Source organism: Gymnoscopelus braueri (genome assembly GCF_963280865.1).
Source record: "Gymnoscopelus braueri genome assembly, chromosome: 21".
NCBI classification, from domain to species: domain Eukaryota; kingdom Metazoa; phylum Chordata; class Actinopteri; order Myctophiformes; family Myctophidae; genus Gymnoscopelus; species Gymnoscopelus braueri.
In genome coordinates, this window is record NC_137623.1 from 44662103 (window position 1) to 44689469 (window position 27367).

At 41.0% G+C, this 27367-nt stretch overlaps 1 protein-coding gene across 1 annotated transcript in view; it reads left to right on the forward strand.

Moving 5' to 3' along the window:
• The window catches only part of LOC308077018 (catenin delta-2-like), a gene marked incomplete at its 3' end in the record, with an annotated part of 629209 nt that overhangs the window by 372646 nt on the left and 229196 nt on the right, over positions 1-27367 (forward strand). Inside the window, exons 9-11 of the mRNA XM_080417546.1 lie at positions 3601-3718; positions 6851-6983; positions 24587-24754. Coding sequence (XP_080273672.1) covers positions 3601-3718; positions 6851-6983; positions 24587-24754 — 419 coding nt within the window. The remainder of the gene's footprint in view (positions 1-3600; positions 3719-6850; positions 6984-24586; positions 24755-27367) is intronic.

Below are 27367 nucleotides of genomic sequence, written 5' to 3' on the forward strand. Positions count from 1 at the left end.
TTTGGTTTCCCCGTGTGGAATACCTGGGTTTGAATCGACCAGGCGTTTTTCAGGCCAAGGACCCCCTAGCTGAGAGAGAGATGAAGCAGGGACCCCCACTACTACATATTGTACACAATTGTGTTGCAGATTAAACTTTTTCATAGAGTTCATAGATAGATTCATAGACAGCACTATCAATGTGTAGATCTGCTATTTGGGAAAAATCGTGAAAATTTGTGCAAATCTTTGAATATACTGTATATATTTTTAAGCGACATTTCTAACTCAAATCTTCGCTTCTGGAGGTCACTGGAACAAAATATTTTACAAATGTTTGCTTGAAAATATATATATTCAAATATTTGCAAAAATGTTCATGATTTTTCAAAAATAGTAGATCTACTAGCTCATAGTGCGGCACTCGGTGCCGCACTATGAGCTTGTATATCTTCTGTTTTTGAATAGCCAAAGAAATCTAAAATGACAGAGATTCTTACCTGGATTGAATGGGTTAATGAGACCTGCAACATTTTCATGATTTCCACATTGGCAAAGATTACAGTGGGGACGTGAGGCCATGTCTTTTTGGAGGTAGTCCAACATTTTAAATATTGTGAACTAAATCATAACTTAGGCTTCATTCACTCTCAACCTGCGGCCTCACTATTTTGTACATGTCATCACTGGTGCCTAAAGCATGGAGCCACAGTGAGCACGTGCTCTCCCACGCTACCACTGTCCGTTGACCCGCTCTCCCTCCCCCCTGCGGCTACAAGCTGACAATAACAAGATCTACAAGCTCACAACGTGTCGCATCGTGACGCGTTGTGAGCTTATTTTGAGATGGGGGGTCCTTGACATGGAAAAGTTGGCGCACCACTGATATAGCAACATACTGTTAGGATTTAGAAAACATTTTTAGATATGTATTTGGCCGCGGACCCCCATCTCAAAATGTTTCCCATTAATGGCTTTATTTTTTCTAGATTTCATATTTGTTTTTCATTTGATGGTAAAGTCATTAAAACGTTACTGAACTAAAATGAATAATTGAGTCACTGCTGGCTACAGATAATTGCACAATGAATAAATCATGGACATTTCAATTTAGTTTCAAATCCGTATCATTTCCAGCCACTATTTTTGCCTAAGCTTTTTCAAATCAGTTTGCAGTTTCATATGGACTCTGTCGGGTGGAAACCTCATATGTCCAAAACTACTTTTCAGGATTCAAATTCAAAAATAGCAAAAGTAGCTGATCTGCAAGCTCAAAACGTGTTGCTTCACGCCGCGTTTCGAGCTTGTATATCTCCTACTTGTGATGTGTTTGTGTGATGCTGTAGTATGATCAAGTAGGGGCGTTTATTTACGAAAAAACACAAAAAAGTTAGAATATGGAGATAAGAGGTTTCTGCCCGACAGCAACAAAATGCATTAAAATGCAACAATTACATAACGTTGACAAATGCCATCATTTCACTGCACCTCAGTGGGCAGGAACTTATATGGCTGGAGACATGGACTGACATAATAGGGACTCAACTTGTTGCTGTCAGGCAGAAACCTTGTATCTCCATATTTCAACTTTCAATGTTTTTTCTTTTCTTTCTTTTTGCAAATGAATGCCCTACTTCATCATACAAGACCGACACACAAAAGTAGTGAAAATAGCAAAGCTCACAATGCGTCACGATGCGACCCATTGTGAGCTTGTGGATCTGCTATTTTCACTATTTTAAAATGTTTTTTTTTAATAATAATTTAAAAAAGGAATGGTCTTCCAGCGACTATTTTTGGCTAAGCTTTTCAAATCAGTCTGCACTTTCAAATCGTCTCTGTCGGGTGGAAGCCTCATATGTCCAAAACTGTTAAAGGACGACTTCACCGATTTTCAACCTATCTTCATATAACTGGTCCTCGCTAATGCTCATTATGGAATCATTTCTGTCTACTCACTCTGTGTCTCAGAGGAGGGCTGTGGTCAATTCAGAAACCTGCCTACCAGTGACATCATCGATGGGGAATTCAAGCTAATAGAAACTGCAGGCTTTCTATTCCTGGAAAGTTAGCATGCTATAATGGAAGCCATTGAAAAAATGTTTTAATCTTGTTTTGGAAAAAAAAACATGCTTGGCGATGATGTCACTGGTAGTGGGGTGGGTTTCTGAAGTTTCTGCAGCCTTCCTATGAGACACAGCCCGAATATATATATTTATGTATATATATATATATATATATATATATATATATATATATATATATATATATATATATATATATATATATATATATATATATATATATATATATATATATATATATATCTTCTTATATCTTCATATATATCTATATATCTTCATATATATATGTATATTTCTTATCATGAGTATTAGTGAAGACCAATTATTGAAAATGAGTGAAGTCGTCCTTTAACCCTCTAACCACAAGGCCACTGAGTACGCCTACTCAAAGTAAACGCACATCAACATTATACTCAAGTTACTAAATACTGCATTGTTCCACCACTGCACAGGCACAGCACTCTCTCATACGCCTCTGAGCTTTCCTGTCTGTCTTAATAAAGACAATGTAAAAGACATGTAGACATGCCCACGAGAACTATACCATTATTATTAATACGCCTTTACAGTCAATACTATATTTCCTCAAGGTGACTCAACTGCTGCAAGGCATGCAGGCTGCCAGGATGATTTAAAATGTCTTCTCTCAGAGTATAGCGGAGAGCAATGGTTCTCAAAGTGACGTGTTTTAGATCTGCTATTTCTATTTATTTGTAAAATTATTTAAAAAATGTTTGAATTCTTTTTAATGTATGATTTTATTTGTTTTATTTGTTTATCTTTTGAAATAACCAACAACATGCAGGAAAGGAAAGAAAGAGATATTACTTGCGACATATACAAATGGGTCCCGACTCACTGTTTGGGAAGCACTGTAGAACCTGTTTTTCCTTGGAGCCTCCCCTACAATACGTTACATCGGACAAAAGCTGGGACCACCCCCACACGTGCACGCATGCGTGTGCACACACACACACAGCACACTATATACCGTACTTCTTGTACGACGAATGGTTGTTTACGCAGAGTTTGAAGAAAAAAAAAATCCTGTTTTTGGATAAAAACACATTATGGCCAGCAGCCGAGATGTTCCTTTGTACTGAGGCCAAGTTTGAAATAAGAATTTAATACATTAACCACTGAAACCACAGCATCCATATTGTTGGGAAAGCTTTTGCAGAAAATAGCAGATCGACAAGCTCACAACGTGTCGCAGCGCGACACGTTGTGAGCTTGTCGGTCTGTTATTTTCCTACGAAAGCTTTCCCCACAGTAACAGAAAACAGAAAATACACTAGTATAGAGCCTTGAGGGACTCAACCATATGGGGTTAAAGTGGTTAAATATCAGTATGATAGAGAGGAGTTTTTGTCCAACCAAGCAAAGTCAACTCATGGGCGTGAAGGGGGGTGGGGCCATGGTTGGCAGGGGCCTTGACATGGAAATGTTTGTGAAACAATGTTTGTAATTTCAGGTAAAATGTTGAAATGGTGACATTGGAGTTAAAACTCACTGTCCCGCTCTCTACTCTTTACAGCACCACAGTCAACGCGACAACGGCGGGAGGGGGCGGTGCTCCCCTAAGGGTGGCGTCTCCGCCCAGCTCGACTTCTACAGGGGGCGGAGCCAGCGCGTCGTCATCACCACTTCACCAGGTAAACAAAACAACAACTGTGTGTGTGTGTGTGTGTGTGTGTGTGTGTGTGTGTGTGTGTGTGTGTGTGTGTGTGTGTGTGTGTGTGTGTGTGTGTGTGTGTGTGTGTGTGTGTGTGTGTGTGTGTGTGTGTGTGTGTGTGTTTGTTTGGGAGCCAAGTTTGAATATGTGATAATTTTTTATTAATAACCACTTTATTTTATGATTTTGGATTTTGGATTAACAGTTCATGTATGTTGAAGTACATGATTGCTGATTGATAAGCTAAGTTAAAAAGGATTATATATAAGTTAATAATTTGTTTAATTCATGGTGATGTGCTTTAGGTTAAAAACAATGCTGTTACTGTAGCTTTAAGAAGAGAGCTCAGGTTGTGTAACTGAGAATTTAATTACAAATTGCTAACACCTGAGTGTGCAGGGCAGTGCAGATCATAGATATAGAAACCTAGATACCTCATTGGCCTCTGCAGTTCGTTGGAGCGACCTGTTTGGTATGGTGGCCGCCATATTTCAGGGGGAAACGGGCACTGGCCAATCACAGCGTCTTTTCCAGGACTTGTCAGAATCTAGTTGTCCCGCCCCCACCTGCTTCTGATTGGCCTACTGAACGCCCCCTTCTGTGACGCACACGGAAATTTCCAGCTGCCCCCCCAGAAGCGGAAGCGCGTCCACCATACAGACGCTTCAGAGCCAGAGGAGGCGTCTACCTTTATATGTCTATGGTGCAGATTCGGTTGATGCTGTAGACAAGGTCAGAGCAACATGGTTTTTTGACCATTTTGAGTTTAGATTTAGATCACTTCTGTGACAGGGAACACATTTTTTAGAATACATCTTTTTGTGATTCTTTTTACATCGGAGTCCTGTGAAGTTTTTCTGCTCAAGGGAATGTGCACGATTATAGAAAAGGTGCCGCTGAGCTTCAACCACTCACAGAATGAATGAATGACTGAAGTGCTGTCGGGTAGAAACCTCATATCAGGACATTTAAAAAAGAAAAAAATCCATACATTAAGGACCTACTTCATCATACTAGAGTGTCGCACAAAAGAAGTGAAAATAGCAGATCTACAGGCTCACAATCAGCACACCTCTCAACATATTTTGATAATAAAAGGTAATTAGAGCGCCTTCTCCACGCGACCTGATGAAATCCTGATTTAAACCAACAAACAAAAAAAACACGTGCATTGTAAAACTGGAGCCTGCCAGTCAGTCACAATGCGGGATGGACGGCGTCTCAATTTGCGGGAACGCGTGAAAAGTCCTGGAAATGTGGGACAATCCCGCACAAAGCGGGACACCTGGTCCACCTACTTGCACTGCATTAATTCTCTGAAATTGAAAATGGCTCCAACAGCGTGTATGAAATCCCAGCGTGAGATTCATTTTGAGCGAACACCAGGTGTACCACATGATGAAGGCCAATTTGAAGGCTAAATTGAGTGTGTGTGTGTGTGTGTGTGCGTGTGTGTGTGACTGTGTGTGTGTGTATGTGTGTGTTCATGTTGATTTGCATAGACCGCCCTGTCAACACCATAAAAAGGCAAGTAGGATCGTTGGCAAAAAAAAAGCAAAGCAAAGCCATGGCCAAAATGAAACCTTTCAAGTTCTACAAGCTTTACATTACGTTGCTGTCGAGCAGAAACCTTCCATCTTTATATTTCATGTGTTTGTTTTTCTTTTCTTGTAATAATTCCCTATTTGGTCATAATACAGTGTCACACAGAAGTAGCAAAAATGCATTCACGTTGTGAGCTTTTAGATTGCCTATTTATGCTTTTTTTTGTGAAAGTGGTTATGTGTGTGTGTGTGTGTGTGTGTGTGTGTGTGTGTGTGTGTGTGTGTGTGTGTGTGTGTGTGTGTGTGTGTGTGTGTGTGTGTGTGTGTGTGTGTTTTTTTGTTCATATGAACCAATGAAAAGCATTTATACAAGCGTGTGACTAAATTATAACTACATTGGATCCATTGGAACAAACGTTTTTTTTTCTCCCCATTAAAGCAACGGTTGTGGACATAGTTGGTTTCCACCCGACATCGACATTTTTTTCTTTGCTGTGTTTAGTATTGCCCTCATTTAGTATTCCATATCCTATGAATGATGCATACGTTTGAGCCTCCAGAACAATGAGGAATTATACTGTACATCAAACGTTGTACAAGAAAAAAAAGAAACAACTCAACTCAATTCAGACTTTATACAACGAGCACATTTACTGAAGGTCGACCACAGTGCTACACAAGGTCAGAATGAAGACAAAACAGACAAAAGACAGAAGAAAAACTGATTATGCCAAGTAGACGTGAAAAGCGGCAAAATGCATTACAAATCAGGAGTTAAAATGGGGTGAAAAGAAAAGAGAAAAACTGCATTACAGATAGAGTTATGAAATGAAAATCAAGGGCAGGGTTTTTACACAATCAAACCAAGTTAAGTCAGTGTCCCTGCATACTTCCTCATTGCATAATATTTGCATTTAGTAAGGTTCTGATTGATCGCATAGGCTAAATGCTGTGCTGTAATACAGCATCTGAATTGAGTTCCGGCATAAGGAGTTATGTTACTCTGTCTCTGTTACAGATGAGTTCGGTTATAAGGAGTTATGTATGCCAGTGGTTCTCAACCAGTGGTAAGGGGACCACCTGTGGTCCTTGGGGGGGTTCCAGGTGGTCCCCAGCTAAATGATGGAGAGTTGGTAACCAAATGGACCCTTATATAACTTTTTGGTTTAATTTTACTCTCTTAAATTATTGTTATTTTGATCAATGTTTGCCTGTTGTCTTTCCTAATGGTACCACATCAATATAACATGGAATTGTGGACACAATCGTATCAAACAATAACAAAATATTCTACGTTTTGGGTCTGAGAGTCTAAATCTCATCAAATAGTGATGAATCCGTGGCTCAAATGCCGAATAAATAATGGACCTTGATATGAAAATGGTTGAAAAGCACTGATGTAGTAAGTCATTGTCTCTGTTACAGATTAGTTCGGGCATAAGGAGTTATGTATGTCACTGTCTCTGTTACAGATGAGTTCTGGGCATAAGGAATTATGTATGTCACTGTCTCTGTTACAGATGAGTTCTGGACATAAAGAGTTATGTATGTCACTGTCTCTGTTACAGATGAGTTCGGGCATAGGGAGTTACGCCACCCTGTCTCCCAAGCGCCTGGCCTCCCACCACAACTCTGACCAGTACAAGATCGCCCACGAACTGTACGCCACCGCCTCCCTGCAACGGCCTGGCAGCCTGGCAGGTAGGACACATGGAGGCACGCACGCATGCACGCACACACACACACACACACACACACACACACACACACACACACACACACACACACACACACACACACACACACACACACACACACACACACACACACACACACACACACACACACACACACACACACACACACACACACACACACACACAGAGACCCACCCAGTTGACCACTTAACACAGCAGGTTTACAGGTGCAAAGCAGTGTAATTTATATATATTTTTTTCATGCGTGATCCTTTAATTTATTTAGAAGTATTCTGTGAGAGGAGAGACGATAGAGGCGTGTGTGCGCGTTCGTGCATGCGTGCGTGCGTGCGTGCGTGCGTGCGTGCGTGCGCACACATTCATGCATGTGAGAGAGGGATAATTTGCGTTGATGCACACCTCATTGTGTGTGAATGAGGCCTATGAGTATGCATATTTGCGTGTTTGTGTCTCCATGCATGTGGCATATTTTATGGCTGTCTTTGAGAGAGAGAGAGAGAGAGAGAGAGAGAGAGAGAGAGAGAGAGAGAGAGAGAGAGAGAGAGAGAGAGAGAGAGAGAGAGAGAGAGAGAGAGAGAGAGAGAGCGTGCGTTTGTGTGTGTTCATCTGTGACTTGACTTGTATTTCACAGTACCCATTGAGGTGTTAGGAGGGGTATGTTTACTTGCTTTGAAGTGAAACACACCCAATAACAGTGTTGTATTTGAACTCAGTACTCAGTAAAACTCTCATATTCCATCCCATCTCATATTTGAACTCAGTAAAACTCTCATATTGACAGTGTTATATTTGAACTCAGTAAAACTCTCATATTGACAGTGCTATATTTGAACTCAGTAAAACTCTCATATAGACAGTGTTGTATTTGAACTCAGTAAAACTCTCATATTGACAGTGTTGTATTTGAACTCAGTAAAACTCTCATATTGACAGTGTTGTATTTGAACTCAGTAAAACTCTCATATTGACAGTGTTGTATTTGAACTCAGTAAAACTCTCATATTGACAGTGTTGTATTTGAACTCAGTAAAACTCTCATATTGACAGTGTTATATTTGAACTCAGTAAAACTCTCATATTGACAGTGTTGTATTTGAACTCAGTAAAACTCTCATATTGACAGTGTTGTATTTGAACTCAGTAAAACTCTCATATTGACAGTGTTGTATTTGAACTCAGTAAAACTCTCATATTGACAGTTGTTTTTTTAACTCAGTCAGAGTCACAGTGAAGGCAGAATCAGCTCTGCAGGAATCACATTATCTGTTGACATCTGATTTACACAATGTCTGGCTCTCTTCTCTCCAGTGGAGAGCCAGACATTGTGTAAACAACTGCTTTATTGTCAAAGTGGAAAAGAGGAGGCATATGCCTGGAGGCTGCAGCATGTTGTCTAGAACAGTGGTTCTCAACCAGTGTCCCGGGGACCACCAGTGGTCATTGAGGGGGTTCCAGGTGGTCCCCAGCTAAATGATGGAGAGTTGGTAACTAAATGGACCCTCATATAGATCTTTAACTCCTGAGAGTGTAAAGTGAAACCAAATGGACCCTTAGGGATCCATGTGGTTTCATTTTACGCTCTGAAGAGTTAAATTATTGTTAAACATCTGCATTACTTAATTTACAAGAAGTCTACACAATTAGAGAATGTAGAAGAATTGTTATTTTGATCAACATTTGCCTGTCATCTCTCCTATGGTACCAACATCAATACAGCATGGAATTGTGGACAAAATCTTATCCAACGACAACGAAATATTCTAAGTTGTGTGTCTGAGAGTCTGAATCTCAACAAATGGTTGTCTGTGGCTCAAATGCTGAATAAATAATGGACCTTGATATGAAAATGAAATCTGAGTCATGAAGTCAAGTCAGACATGAAGTCTGAATACCACTGGTCTAGGAGACCAGTGGTATTCAGACTTCATGTCTAGGACCCCCCAAATTGGTATGTATTTGGCCGCAGAGTCAAGGACCCCTTTTCAAGATTTGTGTTGCTAAAATGTTTCAAAAGTTTTGTACATAATAGTAAATGGTTAAGAATTAAAGTATGGGCTGTGATGAAAGAGGCTCTTTCTGCTCCTCTACTGTAGCATAAGGAGCATAATAATAATAATAACGCTTCCATCTCCATGGCCTGTACAGAAAACGGAAAGTGTTTCATTTGTGTCCGCTGAAAGAGACAGTAGAGAAGTAATGGGCCCTCCACACCAAGCACTATAACTATAAATATATAGTTTTGAAGATAGTTAAGTCAAGTGGATGGCAGAGTCCACACCGCAACTATAATGACGACAGTTGTGAACAATAATGCTATAATTATATAGTGCCGAAACTAAACGGTCGGTGCACCGCACTGTTGTGACGAAAGGAGAGCTGAGCCAGAAGGCTAAGCTCTCGATATATACCGGACAATCTTTGTTCCTACTCTCACCTATGTATGGTCATGAAGTGTGGGTCATGCCCGAAAGAATAAGATCGCGTATACAATTAGTTTTTTCAGACCCTATATCCAGGTGAGAAGTTCAGTAACTCGAACAATGGTTCGGGCATCTAGGACGGATGCTTCCTTGCCGTCTCCCTAGGGAGGTCCTCTGGGCCTCACGTCCCACTGGGAGGACACCCCCTGGCAGACCAAGGACCAGATGGGGGGGATTATGTCTCCACGCTGGCCTTTAAATGCCTCGAGATCCCCCAGGATGAGGTGGCTAATGTGGCCCGGGAAAGTGAAACCTGGAACTATCTGCTGGAACTCCCAAACTGTGGAATAAACTCCCCATTGCAGTCAGAACGGCAAACTCAGTCCCAGTTTTCCACTGTAATCTGAAGACTCACCTCTTCAGTCTCAGAAATGTAGTGCAGTGAACATTTGTCTTTCAAATGTAGTGGAGTGAAAGGCGTGAAAAGTATCCAAAAATACAAGTAAAGATACTCAAAAATAAATACAGTATATAAGTGCTACCATTTAGTGGTGGACAGTACAGCTACACATATGCAGCACACGTTTCACTAGAGGAGTAGGTCATTAGTAGTCTGGTATCCCCTCCCCCGGGAGGGGGGATACCAGGCGAGGTCATTAGTGCCTACAGTACAGGTACTGTACAGTAAATGCTTCACTAGGTTGTTTCTCGTTCAAGGACATTTCAACGGGCCATGAACACACTAGATCAGATGTGTATGCATCAGGGTGTGCTGCTGTATAAGCTGGTCAGCACAACCACCAGGCCCCCCCGACTGCTGATCCAGCTCCTTTACGAATTCACATTATTCTGCTAGATATTACACCGTGAAATCCTGGAGTGTCAACTCTGAGTAGTCCTGTTTAGACCTAGTGGTTCTCAAAGTGGGGTCCGGGGACCCCCAGGGGTCCTTGAGGGAGTTCCACGGCGTCATCATGCAGCTACATTTCTCTCTGAGATTGTACAAACGATTGTACAAGCTCTGAGATTGTACAAATGGCTCCATTTGGCTCCATTTGTACAATCTCAGAGTTACCAGAAATTTGTACCATTTGTCCATTTGTACACACTCAGGGTTATGGGGGGTCCGTGGCCCTAATGCATATTAAAGTGGGGGTCCTTGAAATAAAAACAAAGTTTGCGAATCACTGATTTAGACGATATGGTGCAAGGTGCAAACTGTAACTTGCTAGCATTTCACCATAGTTCACCATAAATTCAGCGGTAGCTTAATCAACACACCTGCACTTGAAACAAAAAAAAGAAGAAGCAAGAAGCTGGATGAAACGCTCGCTGGTTGGTTGCCGAAAACGAATGGGGTGTCTCCAAATTCTTTATCTCCACCTCCATCTTTTCTCCACCTAATTAGAATCGAGCATTCCATGGAAATGAGGAGGCGTGATTTGAAAACACCAGTCAAATCAGAGTGTATAGCTTTCCCATCTAATGGGGGAATTAGGAGGTGCTTAGGTATAACCAGACTCCCGGCACCGCGACAGCCGCTTCACCTCCGTTAGCGCCATTGTGCGCCACTGTGGGCCATTTACCTCCAGGCGGAAGATAGGTAACCATTGGCCAGACTGATAATGTGGATTCACTCTCACGTTCCTCCCCGGTATCAGTCTGGACTATGGGCCGAAGTCCAGACCAGACTGATACCGGGAAGAACGTGAGAGTGAATCCACATTATCAGTCTGGCCAATGCCAGGCTAGAAGATAGGGCCCTATAAGATTGTATTTGTACACTCAAGAGTTAAATTAACAGTGAGGATTTGATGGTATACCTGCAACCACCAGTCCCATAATTACAGTACAGGCTACATCTTCAAAATGAGTTAGATTTGCGTCGTCTACATGTGAGCTGAAATACTTCGGAGTGCCAAATACACGTATTAATTTGCAGGTCGACTTGACATGAAAAAAGTTGCTGTACTACGGGCAGCACTCAGACAGGCAAAGAAGGGAACGTTCAGTTACGGTATAATTGCGTTCGCCCATGTGAGGTCGTTCACTTCTTCTTTAAACGTTCACGAAACGAATCAGACGAATGATTAAAGTTCCTCCTGTAAGAATCAAGAAGTGTCACTCTCATTCAGGTCCTCTGCAGCACCTGAAGGTGTATCTCTTATATCTCGTATCTCGGTAGTCGGTCAGAAACCTCGTATCTCCATATTTCCAGTGGTGGAAAAAGTACTCACATTTCTTACTTAAGTAAAAGTATCAATACTGCATTGTAGAAATACTCTGTTGCAAGTAAAAGACCGGAATTCAAAATTTACTTGAGTAAAAGTACAAAAGTATTGGTATTGGCAAAATGTACCAAAAGTAAAAGTACTAAAATGTTTGAAAATAGCACATCTACAAGCTTGTGAGCTTGTAGATCGGCTATTTTCAAATAGCCTATGTATAAAATAGGGCTGAAGTGGTTAATTTATGTTTTAAATCTAATTTGTATCTGCAAAGTAACTAGTAACTAAAGTTTTCAAATAATTGTAGTCGAGTAAAAGTACAATATTTGCCTCTGAGATGTAGTGGAGTAGAAGTAAAAGTACTGAAAATTGGAAATACAGTACTTGAGTAAATGTAATTAGTTACTTTCCACCACTGCATATTTCTACGTTTTATGTTTTTTTTTAAGAGTACAAGAATACAAGAGTGTTGCGCAAAAGTAGTGAAATAGCCGATCTACAAGCTCACAACGCGTCGTGATCGGCTATTTTCAACAGTTTGTTATAATTTTTTCAAATTGTAATAAAAAAGGAACGGTTTTGGACATACAAGGTTTCCACCTTGACGATCTGTTCCTTTCAATCTTAGAGCTACTTTGAGATCATCTACTGCCATTAAGACCCATTCACAGTTTCATGGTCAGTCATGGTCTGTTTGGAAGCAAAGAATGCTTTATTGGAAATGTTTCTGAAAATCACACACTGAATACTTTTGAACACTTACATGTTGGAAGATATAATCTTTTCATCTGTTTTTGTTCAATATATATTTATTGAAACCTTTTAACACAAATCTTGTATGGGGGTCCCTGGCACAAAATCTTTTCAGATGTGTGGTCCACGGCCAAAATACATATTTATTAACCCATTAAGACAGGGAAAGCATCTGTCATTTTTAGATTTATTTGGCTATTCAAAAATAGCAGATATACAAGCTCATAGCGCAGCACCGAGTGCCAAGCTATGAGCTTGTAGATCTGCTATTTTTTGGGGAATATTTGTGCAAATCTTTGAATATATATATATTTTTCAAAGCGAACATTGGTAACTCAAATCTTTGCTTCTGGGGGATTCTAAATGTCTTCTAAATCCTAAGAGTTTTTTCTTTTTTTTAAAAACGTATGTTGCTATAATATCAGTGGTTCACAAACTTCTTCATGTCAAGGACCCCCCAAAATGATGTATTTGGCTGCGGACCCCCATCTCAAAATATGTTGTTCTAGGGACCTCCCAGAAGCAAAGATTTGAGTTACACATGTTCGCTTAAAAAATATATATATATATTCAAAGATTTGCAAAAAAAATCACGATTTTTCAAAAAATAGCAGATCTACAAGCTCATAGCGCGGCACTTTTTGAATAGCCCAAAGAAATCTTAAAATGGCACACAGATGCGTTCCCGGTCTAAAAGGGTTAAATGCGGGGCCTTGACATGACAAAAGTTTGAAAACCACTGCTGTACACGGCCAGCACTCAGAACAGATAAAGAGGAACATTCAGTTACGGTATAATTGCGTTCGCCCTCGTGAAGGTCGTTCGCTTCTTCTTTAATCCATCAAGAGCGGGAACGCATCTGTGTCATTTCAGATTTTAGCTATAGCCATTATTTTATACTTTGGCTATTCAAAAATAGCAGATCTACAAGCTCGAGCTTGTAGATTTCGTCATTCTGGGGTGGTCCTTGACATGGAAAAGTTGGAGCACCACTGATATAGCAACATACTGTTAGGATTTAGAAAACATTTTTAGATAAGTATTTGGCCGCGGACCCCCCATCACAAAATCTTTTGTTCCAGGGACCCCCCACCCAAAGTTTGAGTTACAAATATTCGCTTAAAAAAAATACATATTCAAAGACTCTAAAAGAATTGCAGATCTACAAGCTCATAGCACAGCACTCGGTGCCGCGCTATGAGCTTGTAGATTTTTGAATAGCCAAAGAAATCAAAAAATGACACGGATGCGTTCCCGGTCTTAATGGGTTAAACGTTGAATCAGGCGAATGATTAAAGTTCTTCCTGTGAGAATAAAGAAGTGTCACTCTCGTTCTCGTCCTCCGCAGAAACCTGAAGGTGTAGCTCTTCTCTTCATTGTCGAGGGGCAGAAACCTTGTATCTCCATAATTCTACGTTTTTACGTTTAGTTTTAGTTTTTCTAGTCCAGATGATCATACAAGAAGAATGTTGCCCAAAAGTAGTAAAAATAGCCGAATACAAGCTCACAACGCGTCGTGATGTGAGCTTGTAGATCAGTTATTTTCACCATTTTCTTTTCTTTTCTTAAAATAGTAATAGAAGAGGAACGTTTTTTGGACATACAAGGTTTCAACGCGGCAGCGACGATCTGTTCCTTTCAATCTGGAGCTACTTTGAGAATGTTGGAAGATACCGTATATTCTTTTCATCTGGCGACAGAACAATAATTTGAAAGATGAGAACGGGTGTTTTAAGACTGGTAGGTGTGAGTGGGTTTACCATTCATCGCTGGATGTACTGTACATCTTTATTGATGAAATGTTCGACCTTCAGAATATTCCTCGGGTGTGAGTGAGTAGGCAATGACTGCTGCTGGCAGAGAGAGCATGCTTTAACTAGAATGGTGCGCTCCACGGAGCGCAGATCTCTGCCAGCCATTGCTATTTGAAACAGCAAATCAAATGTGTGTTCTTATTTGATTCGGTGCTTGAAGTTACATTTCTTGTTGGAACAGGCAGCATATGCTGTATAGCAGGGCATTCTGTTTTACTAAACTACCAAGGTTAGTGCGGTGGATGGTGGACAAATCATGCAAATTATGATATGAAACATATAATTTGGTGTAACTGAATCCTCATTTTAGATGGGGAGGTACCAACGTATCTATTCAATACTTGATTTTTAGATTAATCGAATAATCGTGAAGCATTTTTATTAAAATCGGTTTGTTAAATCAACGTTGTTTTATGCTGCTTTGCAAAAAATATTGAAAATAGTAGATCTATAAGCATTCAAGTGTGAGCTTATAGATTGGCTATAAGCTCAAGCCCCTCCTTGAGCCACAAGAGGCACCACTGAGCGAACGTTAGAGTACACTTCAGACGACTCAAGCGCTGTTCGAGTTGCGTTCCGATAGGGACATAATGGTCATCATGTCACCTATGAGCATGCAGGGTGGCGGGGCCTCCCCTCACGTCACATGCTGCCGTTTGGTCAAAATCCGTCCCCAGCCGTCACCTGTCTGACGGCACGGGTAATTGAGACATGGTTGACAAATAGCCAAGAACTGAGTGAAGTTATCAAGATACAGACAGAGGACATGATGAATGGAGGAGAGATAACACTGTCAGACACACACACACACACACACACACACACACACACACACACACACACACACACACACACACACACACACACACACACACACACACACACACACACACACACACACACACACACACACACTGTGTGTGTGTGTGTGTGTGTGTGTGTGCGTACAGTGGGTACACAGTAAGATACTAAGTGTTAATTTAACTGTGTGAAAATGTACCCAAATTAAGTCCATATTTTACACTTCGATTTAAAGTAACACACCTGAGTTGGAACTTCAAAGAAGGAGAACCCTCATGTCTTATTCATGGAGCTACTCTAGGTAAACGACTACCTAGTGTAGTTTGCAGTTGAGGGCCTTTTTATTTTGATGTGGAATACATTTTGTTGTTCTGCAATATTTAGTCAACTGTAGATCTGAAGCAACAAGGGACTAGAATGTGTTTGTGCTTTTTTCCACTCTCATTTACTTTTTTTTCCATATCTGACTGAATTAAACATCATGGGAGGTACTCTCTCTCTCTCACACACACACACACACACACACACACACACACACACACACACACACACACACACACACACACGCGCGCGCGACACACGACACACACATACACTCTCTTTATCTCTCCTTCCTTACCCACTTAAACCTACCAGACCAAATATATATCTTCACCAACGCCATGTGTTGCGAGCTTGTAGATCTGCTATTTTTGGCCGATGTTCCCCCCAGAATAGATGCTGGGGTTCAAGTGGTTAATAGCTCTATCTCCTCTTTAAAGGAAAGAGGTTCATGCTTTTGGACTAGAGTCAACATAATAAATGAATACATAAATGAAGAGAAGCCGTCTATGTAACATTTCAAAGACCCAGGGATGAGGCGATGAGCGGTGAGCATGTGTCCGCTACTCTAAGCACAGCGATGTTCTCCTTCATGCATATTGTCGCTGTCGAGGCAGAAACCTCTTATCTCCGTATTTTAAAGTTTCCTATTTTCATAAAGTGATGCCCTATACTTTGCCATACTACAAATCGCGACACATTTTTAGCTTGTAGATCTGCATTTTTTTTTCTCTCTCTCTCTCTCTCTCTCTCTCTCTCTCTCTCTCTCTCTCTCTCTCTCTCTCATTCTCTCTCTCTCTCTCTCTCTCTCTCTCTCTCTCTCTCTCTCTCTCTCTTTCTCTCATATAATAAAAAAAAGAAGAGTAATATTATTTGGTCCCCACTCTTTTTTTTGTCACTGTATACTTGCACATAATATGCAAACTTTAGCTAACATCTATACATACAGTAGTATAAACACAATGGCAGTCAACATATCAGGAAAACTCATAGAAAAAGACTGCATAAAAAATAAGGAAAACTCCTTAGACAGACTTAAGAAAATATACTTTCTTTATTTTATATAATGCTCATAGTGTGCTGGGTGCTCATAGTGATTTAAAAAAGCAAACGTTTCAGTCCTAGGACCTTCGTCAGTGCTATAAGCTTATACTTTTATGCAGTGAGCAAGTCTTTTTCTACCAGTTTTCCTTTATGTTTTCGAGACCACCGCACCTGCAGTCAACCTTGACCAAAGGACAAAGAAGGGCGCAACAGTTTCCCCTGTTCTCTAGTCAACGTATCAGCAAATACAGATGAAAACAGTGTGTGGGAGCCAAGTTCGAATATTGTGTTTATTTTATTAATAACTGCTTATTTGTGATTTGTATTTTTGCCTAAACAGTTCATGTATATCGAAGTATATGATTGTTAAATAAGCTAAGTTAAAAAGGTTTAAATAAGTCAATAATTTGTTTAATTCATGATGAGGTTCTGTAGGTTAAAAACAATGCTGTTACTGTAGCTTTAAGAAGAGAGCTCATAGCCTGGTTCCAGCCGAATCTGCCTTTGCAAAATCGCATCGCACTTTAGCCCTCTCGGCAGATTAGGTCTGGCCCCCCTCCATAGAGATTCCACTTCTCTCCCTCCGCAGTGGTGTGGAGCCAATCAGAGCAGTGCTTCCTTGTTCACGAACTAATCAGAGCAGTGCTTCCTTGTACGTCATTGCAAGGAAGCACTGCTCTGATTAGTTCGTGAACAAGGAAGCACTGCTCTGATTGGTTTAGGTCTAACCAATAGAGTCCGTTTGGATCTTTTTGTAACCGCCCCTTGGAATTTTTTTTATCGTTGATAGGGACCAGACTAATATCCACGCAGTGTGTCGTGTGATATTGTCTGGCCACGCGAGGCTAGAGAGCTCAGGTTGTGTAACTGAGAATTTAATTGACAATTGCTAACACCTGAGTGTGCCCAGGGCAGTGCTGATTGAGATTTCTATCACCTGTGTGTGCAGAGCTGTGCAGATTCAGTTGATGCTTAAGACAAGGTCAGAGCGACACAGTTTTTTGACCGTAGTATATCTTTTTGTTTGAGAACTTGCCTTTAGATCACTTTTGTAACCAGGGAACATATTTTTTGGAATAAATCTTTTTGTGATTCTTTTTACATCGAAGTCCTGTGAAGTTTTTCTGCTCAAGGGAATATACACGAGTATAGAAACGTGCCTCTGAGATTCAACCACTCACACAGTGGCTCCAAATCTGTAAACATTGTCAGCATTTCGAATGATATGAAAGTGTTTCTCTCTCTCTTTCTCTGCACGTTTCTGTTTCTCATTCGACCTCAGTTCATTTCGATTAACTGAAATATAACATTTCAAATCAGCTCATTTTCAATTAATTTCTGTTCAGGGCCAAATTCAATATGAATTACGTGCGGTGAAGTTTAATTCTCCTCCTCCTCCTCCTCCTCCTCCTCTGCATCCATCCATCCATCATCCTCCATCTGCCTCTTTCTTCTCTCTAAGTGGAGTCCAGCAGCGTGTGAAAAAGCAGGCAGCTTGTCGTTCCGTCTCGCTGTCGGGTGGAAACCTTCTATGTCTATGTCCAAATATGTTACTTTTCAGGAAAATGGAAAGAAAAGAACAGGTTGTGTTCAAAATGCATTTATTGCGGTTATTATTTTGTCACACGCTCTTGTTAATACTATTTTCTTTTTTTTAATAAAGATTACGTTGTTTGGCTTTCATGCCCATTAAGACCTGAGGCGATTCTTATTTGTTTTTAAATCCTAACAGTTTTTGGAAAAAAATTAAAAAATATATTTTTTCCAGATTTTTCAAAAATAGCAGATCTACAAGGTCATAGCGCGGCACTCGGTGCCGCGCTATGAGCTTGTATATCTGTTATTTTTGAATAGCCAAAGAAATCTAAAATGACACAGATGTGTTCCAGGTCTTAATGGGTTAAGATATTTTTTGGCTTTTTCTGCCTTTATTGATAGATTACAGCAGAATGACAGGAAGTGGAGAGAGAGAGAAGGGGAGTGACACTCAGCAAAGGGGGTCGGGAGTCGAACCCGCGACACGCTGTCAGGCATTAGCAGCTATAGGTGCCTGGACCGCTACGTCAGCCGTCCAGGCCAGGCTTTTATGCCTTTTATTGATAGGATAGTAGTCTGACAGGAAATGGGGAGAGAGATGGGACTCGAACCCGCGACGCGCTGTCATGCTACTTTGGTAAAGCTTTTAATTGGTTCAATATTTATAAAACCCATAGACACACTAAACCACTTTCACTGAATAAAAAAGTATATAGCCCCAAAAAATAGCAGTAGCTTGTAGATCTGCTATTTTTGCTGCTTTTGTGTGACACTGTACTATGACAAAGTAGAGCATTAATTCATGAATAGAAAAAAAGGGAAACAAAGTTGAAATATGGAGATACAAGGTTTTTTTTCCGCATTGCAGAGGCCTGGCAGCTAATCAGGGAATCCCTTCCTCTGCTGGTGACAGTGCGGGGGGGAAACCCCGCGATTGTACCGTGACCCTCCGCGGCCTCTCGTCAACATCGCGCTCAAGGCGGGAGGGTAATGAGGCGGCGCGCTGCTTATCGCTTTCCCCCACGCGCCACCAGACTTCAGCCAGGCTTAGTCATCATCATGCCTCCGGTGGTGGGAGAAACGCTCAGATTTCTTTTTTTTACTTGAAGTGAAGAAGTACTTCACCCATCTTCAAATAATTGGTCCTCACCGATGCTCATTATTATAAGATGGAAACATTTATGTCTGTAAACATTTTGGCAAGTGACGGGTCACACTTAGAGTGACAAGATCAATTGAGTCTTTATTTTTTTCCCATATGCCTTCAAAAATGTAAATAAACGTTTTGGCTATCCAGACATTGATGTGCGACCCATCACGTGCCAAATGTTTATGATGTTTTAAAGGGATAGTTTCACCCTCAAAATGACTTTTTTTCCTATTGATTAGTCACCCCATGGAGACTTGAATTCAAAGATATTTGTTTTTGTTTTTGTCTTTGTCGCATTCCTAAGCCAACAATATGATGACCGGCAGCGGTTCCTGTAGGAGACACAAATCTCCTTTTTGCCTAGTTCTAGTCGTCTAACACTGCTGCGTCATTGTGCCTCATTGCCTATGTCCTAAACCAATCATAATGCTTGTTATATACCAACGATGACTGTGCTTTTAAATAAACATTTTGACTTAGGCAGAAAGTGATTTTTCTGTAACAAGCATTCTGATAGGCTGAGGACATTGGCAATAAGGAAGGATGAATCAGCAGTGCTAGGAGAGTAGAGTTAGGCAGATATAAATAAAGGCAGATAAACATGTCTTAGGAAAAAATAGTTTTTCACTTTCTGCCTAAGTCATCTAGGTGACTTATGGACAAAAAAGTGTTTTTGTTTTGTTTTGTCTCTCCTGAAAACCTTACAAATTAGGGGTGTGCCGATACACTAATTTCACCAAACGATACGATACGATATTGGGCTCACAACTTCGATACGATTTCGATACGATACGCACTTTTTTATTATGAAAATATATATAAAGCAAATAATATATATAAAAAAGTAAATAATTCTGTTTTTGCATTATTCAGACATGCAAACTTGTAGCTTTTCAGCTACAATAGCCGTTTTGAATCCAAATAGGGCAATAGTGTGACACCTGACACGAAAAAAAACAACATGTTGTCACCCTTTTCACCATTATTAATATTGTAAAAAAAAAAAAAAAAATCTAAACAATATTTTTTTTCCCCCAAAACGATACATATCGTCACGAAAACGTATCGCGATATATCGCGGGACGATATATCGGCACACCCCTATTACAAATATGAGTTAAGCAATTATGCTATGAGGCAACAGTCTGGGTCCAGAGACTCTACTTCTTTTGAGTCTCTACGCACAAACCGTGAGGATGCGAGACCCCTAATCGTCGTAATTATGGACACACAACTGTCATTACCTGATGAATAAAGATAAACGCCTGTTTATGGGTACAGCAAAGGTTACCGTAAAGGTCAGCCTGCAGTAATTACTCCTCTAAAAGGTGCTACGCTGATATCTTCAGAGAAAGGAATGGCTTAATTGTGTGACAACAAATCCACCCCTGTTTAAGTTTACATGTAACACTTACAATAATATGTGTCATATCATGTGCAAGGCTATGATATTGGTGCTGTCGGGCAGAAACCTCATATATTTCAATCCATATTTCAACTTTTTATGTTTTTTTTTCATAAATTAATGCCCCAATACAGTGGTTTTCAACCCTTTTCATATCAAGGTCCATTATTTATCCGGCATTTGAGCCACGGAACCACCATTTGATGAGATTTAGCCTCTCAGACCCAAAACTTAGAATATTTTGTTATCGTTGGATAATATTTTGTCCACAAATCCATGATGTACCATAGGAGAGATAACAGGCAAATGTTGATCAAAATAACAATTCTTTAATTGAGTAATGCAGAAGTGTTACAATAATTAAACTTTTGAGAGCGTAAAATGAAACCAAATGGACCCGTAAGGGTCCATTTGGTTCCATTTTACACTCTAAAGAGTTAGAGATCTATAAGGGTCCATTTGGTTGCCAACTCTCCATCATTTAGCTGGGGACCACCTGGAACCCCCTCAAGGACCACTGGTGGTCCCCGGACCACTGGTTGAGAGCCACTGCCCTAATGCTCTCTTGTGTGTGACACTGTAGTATGACAAAGTATGCTTTGTCATACTACAGTGTCACACACAAGTAGCAAAAAATACACAGGTTCATTCTATCCATTTCCTGGGAAGCAACCGTTTTCCATCCAACAGCAACGATAAAGGAATACAATAACGGAAACTTGAAATTGAACCGTATACAATGTAGATACAATCTAAAGTGTTTGTTTGTCGGTGCATAGAGCAGTACTCCAAGCGAAGAGCTGTTGAATAGCCCACACAGCATGCAATATCCTCACCTCACTGACCCACAAGCAAGTGCAATCTGATGACATGTTAGCTTTGCTACAGCGGGGGCGGCAGTGGCTCAGGGGTAGAATGGCCGGTAAAGCGGCCGGATGGGAACCGCAAGGTTTCCAGTTCGATCCCGGGGCTCCCCCAGAGTTAGTGTTGAAGTGTCCTTGAGCAAGACACTGAACCCCTAAAGCAGGTTGGTGCCTTGCATGGTTTCCTCCGCCATCGGTGTATGAATGTGTGTGTGAATGTAATGCACAATCTATGTACAGTAAAGCGCTTTGGATAAAAGCACTATATAAATGCACCATTTACCATTTACAGCAGCTCTCTAGTTCACTCTACATCAGCGGTGGGCAACTTTGATGATGGAGAGGGCCACTATATTTCCACACTCACTCCAGAGGGCCACATTGCATATTCTGTCTCTCCGTATACTTTAACTTTTAACTTTTTTCGGCATTGTGATGTCACACAAAAATAGCAAAACTAGCCGATCTACAAGCTCAAAACGCATCGCAGTGCGACGCGTTTTAAGCTTGTAGATCTGCTATTTTTGCTATTTTTTAATTGGAATCCAGATCTTTTTTTTCCAGTTTTTTTATTGGAATTCTGAAAAGTTACATTTTTATTTAATTTCAAATGCATTTAGTTCTACTTATGTTAACTTTATGAACTTAAATACAAATACTTTGGACATAAAAAAGACAATAGAATTTTAATACTAGTCATTAAGCTACTAATAAAGCGGGTCATGTTTAGAATTGTAACAGCTGAAATCAATAATATATCAGTATTCCGATATTAACCTGCGGGCCGCATTAAGTGAAGCTGGGGCCGCATGTGGCCCCCGGGCCGCCAGTTGTCCATGTATGCTCTACATGTATCCATACAGTATATAGATTAAATTCCGGTACTTCCGTATAGACACTCAACCGGCCAGGTCTTGCCCAACTTTGATGGCACTGAATGTTTTCAGAGGGTGGTCTGTGGCCAATTATATTAACGTGGCGGTCCTTGACATGAAAATGTTTGAGAACCCCTCATTTATACTTTAGTTATGCGTCTGTGTGTCGCGACACTGAACATAGCTTATCTACCAGCTTGTTGTGTGTGTGTTCAGAGGGAGGGCACCGTGCCTTACAGTTGTTCTGCTGTGTAATAAGCAACACAACCAGTGTCAACATCTCTCATAAGGCCTGTATCAGTGGGACGGCTGCCAAGACAGGGGGGAGGGGGGGCACACCACTATTCTGCATTTCATTATTTTGGAGCCAGCAATGTGTTCCATAGAGATAAATGCTGAGACACTCTCTCTCTCTCTCTCTCTCTCTCTCTCTCTCTCTCTCTCTAATTATATCTCCCTTTATTTTATAAACCTGTCTCTCTCTCTCTCCCTCTCTCTCTCTCTATAATTATATCTCCCTTTATTTTATAAACCTCTCTCTCTCTCTCTCTCTCTCTCTCTCTCTCTCTCTCTCTCTCTCTCTCTCTATAATTATATCTCCCTTTATTTTATAAACCTCTCTCTCTCTCTCTCTCTCTCTCTCTCTCTCTCTCTCTCTCTCTCTCTCTCGCTCCCTCCCATCCCCATCTATAATTATCTCTCTCTTTCATTTTATAACCCCCCCCCCCACCCCTTCTCTCTCTGTCTGTCCATCATAATATGAGTGTGTTCATTGGCCTCTGTGTCAGCAGAGACATGGCATGCGGTACAAACGCAGCAGACAGAAACAGTGTGCTTTGTGTGTATCTTGAGATGCCTCATTGATTCATGGGGGAAATGGAAATTATTTTCGATTCAAATGGGAGCCGTCTATATCGCCCTTCGCCTACTGGAAATGTCAGCCAGCGTCTGGCTATCAGTCAGTCGTCAGTCAGTCAGTCAGTCAGTCAGTCAATCAGTCAGTCAGTCAGTCAATTTCAATTCAATTCAAAGGAGCTTTATTGGCATGAGAGAACATACGTTTACGCTGCCAAAGCAAGTGTCAAAATATTGAAACAGTTGAAAATGGAGAGCTATGTTGCATTGCGTCGTCGTGTACAGGGTATAAAGCTTTTAAAGACAAATAGCAGCAATCTTTTGTCAGGGGGCGGCCATAGCTGAGTGGTTAGTGAGCCCGCCTAGGAAACCAGCTGGCCCTGGTTGCCCCAGGTTCGATTCCAGGCTATCCCAGCATATGTGCCGATGATATGAAATTTGTCCCTGAGCAAGACTCTTAACCCCAATTGCTCACAGGTTCTCATTGGAAACAAGACCACAAGGACTTTCATGAACGACCTGTTAAAAGGAATTATCCTTATCCTTATATTGCAGTCACTTTCGGACAAATAGCAGCATTGTTTCTCAAAACTATTTAAGTAATAGGCATACAAAAAAAAAACTCAGATTTAAAATGTGTTTAAAGGTAGCAGCTCTCTTTAAATGTGCTGTAGGTCTAGAGCATTGGTTCTCAAAGTGGGGTCCGAGGACCCCCAGGGGTCCTTGAGGGAGTTCCAGGGGGTACCCAGCTAAATGATGGATAGTTAGGAACCAAATGGACCCTTATGTGTCTGTAACTCTGAGAGTGTACAAATGGAACCTAACGGGTCCATTTGGTTCCATTTCTACTCTCTCAGAGTTAAATTAACATTGATTTTACAATATAAATTGGGGTCCCAGAGATAGCAATTCCATTAAATGGGGGTCCGTAGCCTAATGCAAGTCAAACTGGGGGTCCTTGAAATTAAAATGGTTGAGAATCACTGCTAGAGACGTAAAATCTTCTCTTATGGGGGTCCCTGGCATATCTTTTCAAATGGGGGTCCGCGGGTTAATAAGTGTCAATATGGGGGTCCTTGACATGAAATATTTTGAGAACCACTGGTCTATCTACTCGGGCCACTCAATGGTGGCCTCAGTCAGTCAGCCACCAGACGTTTCTCATCCCAAAAGGAGACAACAAGCCTGGTGACGATCTAATGCAGACACTATGTCTATACTTCCGTCGTATGTACTTCTCCCGGAAACTGTCTTTTTGAACGAATCACAGCACCTGTTTCATGCACGGATAATGTAAATAGGCGGGTCCTTACATGAAAATGTCTGTCTGTCTGTCTGTCTGTCTTTGATGGTGACGTCGCCGACCTTTCTCTGTGTCATTCCCCTCTCACCTCGTCTGACCATCCTCGTTCTCTCCTATCTCTCTCTCTTTCTCTCTCTCTCTTTTACCTCGTTTGGCCGCTCCGTTCCTTCCTCCTCCTCTTCTCGTTCGCCTCCTCATCCTCCCCCCTCCCCCCATAGGTTCTCGTGGCTCCTACAGCAGTCAGCACAGTCTGAGGGCCCTACTAGGGTCCCCTGAGCACCACGTAGAGCCCAGTTATGAGGAGCGTGTGAACCACATGAGGAGCCTGAGCAGCCAGGGCCATGGGGGGCCAGACACTACAGGCCCCTCCTACAGGAACAACACTGGTAGGATCATTGGAGCTTGTAGGTTGTGCTAGTTGTGCTATATTTGAAAATACGTTTTTGAAGACCCCCCCCCCCCACACACACACACACACACACACACACGCACATTTTCAAAAACAGCAAAATAAAAATCGATCTAGAAGCTCACAGTGTGTCGCACAACGCGCTTTGAGCTTGTAGATCGGTTATATTCGCTGATGATTTGCAGGTGTGCCTTGATTATTGCCTATTGGTGTGTCTAATGGTTTCAGGGCAGAAATACCGGAGTGTAGAGACGCCTAACAACTACAGTGTATTGTCGCTGTACAGTACTGTATGTCCAAAACCATTCCTTTTTGATTATTATTTCGAAAACATTTAAAGGACTATTTCACCCATTTTCAACCTACTGTATAATTATATGAATATACTTCATATAATTGGTCGGTACTAATGTTCATTATAATATGGTACCATTGTTGTCTACCCCAGTGTCTCAGAGGAGGGCTGTGGACAGTTCAGAAACCCGCCTACCAGTGACATCATCGATGGGGAATCCAAGCTAATAGAGACTGTAGACTTTTTGTTCCTGTGGGGGGAAAAAAACCTGCCCAATGATGATGTCACTAGTAGGCGGGTTTCTGAAGTGTTCACAGCCCTACTATTACTAAGAGACAGACCTATGACACATCATTCGACAGATAGATTTGCATTCGACAGATTTGCGTCATTGGCTGTCCTTACACATTTGCATTCGACAGATTTGCGTCATTGGCTGTCCTTTAAGCCAATGGGGACATTTTCCCATTTTCCCATACTCTGAACTGGCGGTCTCTCGTCCGCCCAAGCTATGGGACTAGACACGCCTCTCGCAGAACATTTTCGCCAACGACTTCACATCGCCCGTCCCCGCAGGGAAGGGGGTTCCCTGCCACAAAATAGATCGGGGGGGGGGGCTGTTGACAAATACATATTAATCTGGGGGTCCATGAACATGTTTGAGCACGCGCACGGCTTTTTCCTTTCGCCTCCGAGGCACCTAACCCAGTAGAGACGCGAAAGGAGTTGGGGAGAGAGCCTGGCTGTGTTGTTGACGGACAACAGATGCACGCTTTTATGCGCAACAACAAGAACACAACCTGGCGCAACAGTTGCGTGCATTAGCGCAAGATGAGGACAAAGGAAACGTATGAAAAGGCTACTACAGGCTACAGTCAAGTCGGACTGAATGACTGAAACGGCTATGCCGCCGGTTTCAATCACCGTCACACAGAGTACTCACACACGCGCATACTGAAATACTCTGAAAACAGCCGATCTACAAGCTCACAATCATTGTACAGTACTGGACTAAATGTACTTAGTTACTTTACACCTCTTAACAGACGAGCATACGTGTTGAGGCTCCGAAATCGAGCCACAACTCTGCGGCCGTGTTTCACTATCTCTCGCCCCTAAACACGGCCGCCCCGATCACAACGGTCTGGGGTGAGCGATCAGCGCCGTTCTGCCTCGCCCCTAAACACGGTCGCCCCGGATCGCAAAGAACGGTCTGGAGTGAGTGCTGCTCTGCCCTTCAGTGCATATTTGCATGCACATAAGTTGTAACAATAGTGCTGTATCATTAATTTGTTGCAGTAATCAATTCATTATAATATACGTATAATGAATGACAGAATATAAATATTTAAAAAAAAACATATATATATATATATATACTGTACACAAAATTTGAATTTACTTGTACTTCTTCATCCACTACATTTATAAGGGTACATCATTAATTAACCAGTTGAGGTACTTCTACTTTACTGGAGTATTTCCAATTATCAGTACTTTTACTTCTACTCAACTACATCTCACAGGCAAATATTGTACTTTTACTCCACTACAATTATTTGAAAACTTTAGTTACGTGTTACTTTGTAGATATACATTATTATAAAACATACATTTACCACTTTAGACCTATTTTATACCTACAAACTCACAACATGTTGTGAGCTTGTAGATCTGCTATTTTCAAACATTTTAAAACTTTTACTTTTGGTCCTTTAAGTACATTTTGATACCAATACTTTTGTACTTGTTTTACTCAAGTACATTTTGAATTCCGGACATTTACTTGTAACAGAGTACTTTTACATTGCAGTATTTATACGTTCACTTAAATAAAACATTTGAGTACTTTTTCCACCAATGATTATTAGGCTTAGGCTAAATTAATTTATTTAGGTATGACAGGAATAGCTTTGGAGGCAGTATATTTTGTATTTACCCCTCTCTTACTAGGGAACATGGGTAGTTTTACAAACGTGCCTGTATTCAGTGTATTGTAAGGTAACTTAGTGTTGTAGATGATTAGTAGCCTTAAACCTACTATTTGATTACTATTATTATTTTGGCTATACTGTGTGGCTGTGAGTTTTTTTTAATTTTCTCATTTGTTTTCCGAGGCAGCCCAATACTTATGGAATACTTTCATTGCCGTAAGCAAGGACATACTTCGTTTTGTTGTTACTTTTGGGTAAATGTATTTATGTATTTATTAAGTAGCCGTGTAATAAGCGGGATAATGCATGGGGAGGTAGTCATTATTGAAATTTAAAGGCCTTCAGGGCGATTAGGCCAGAA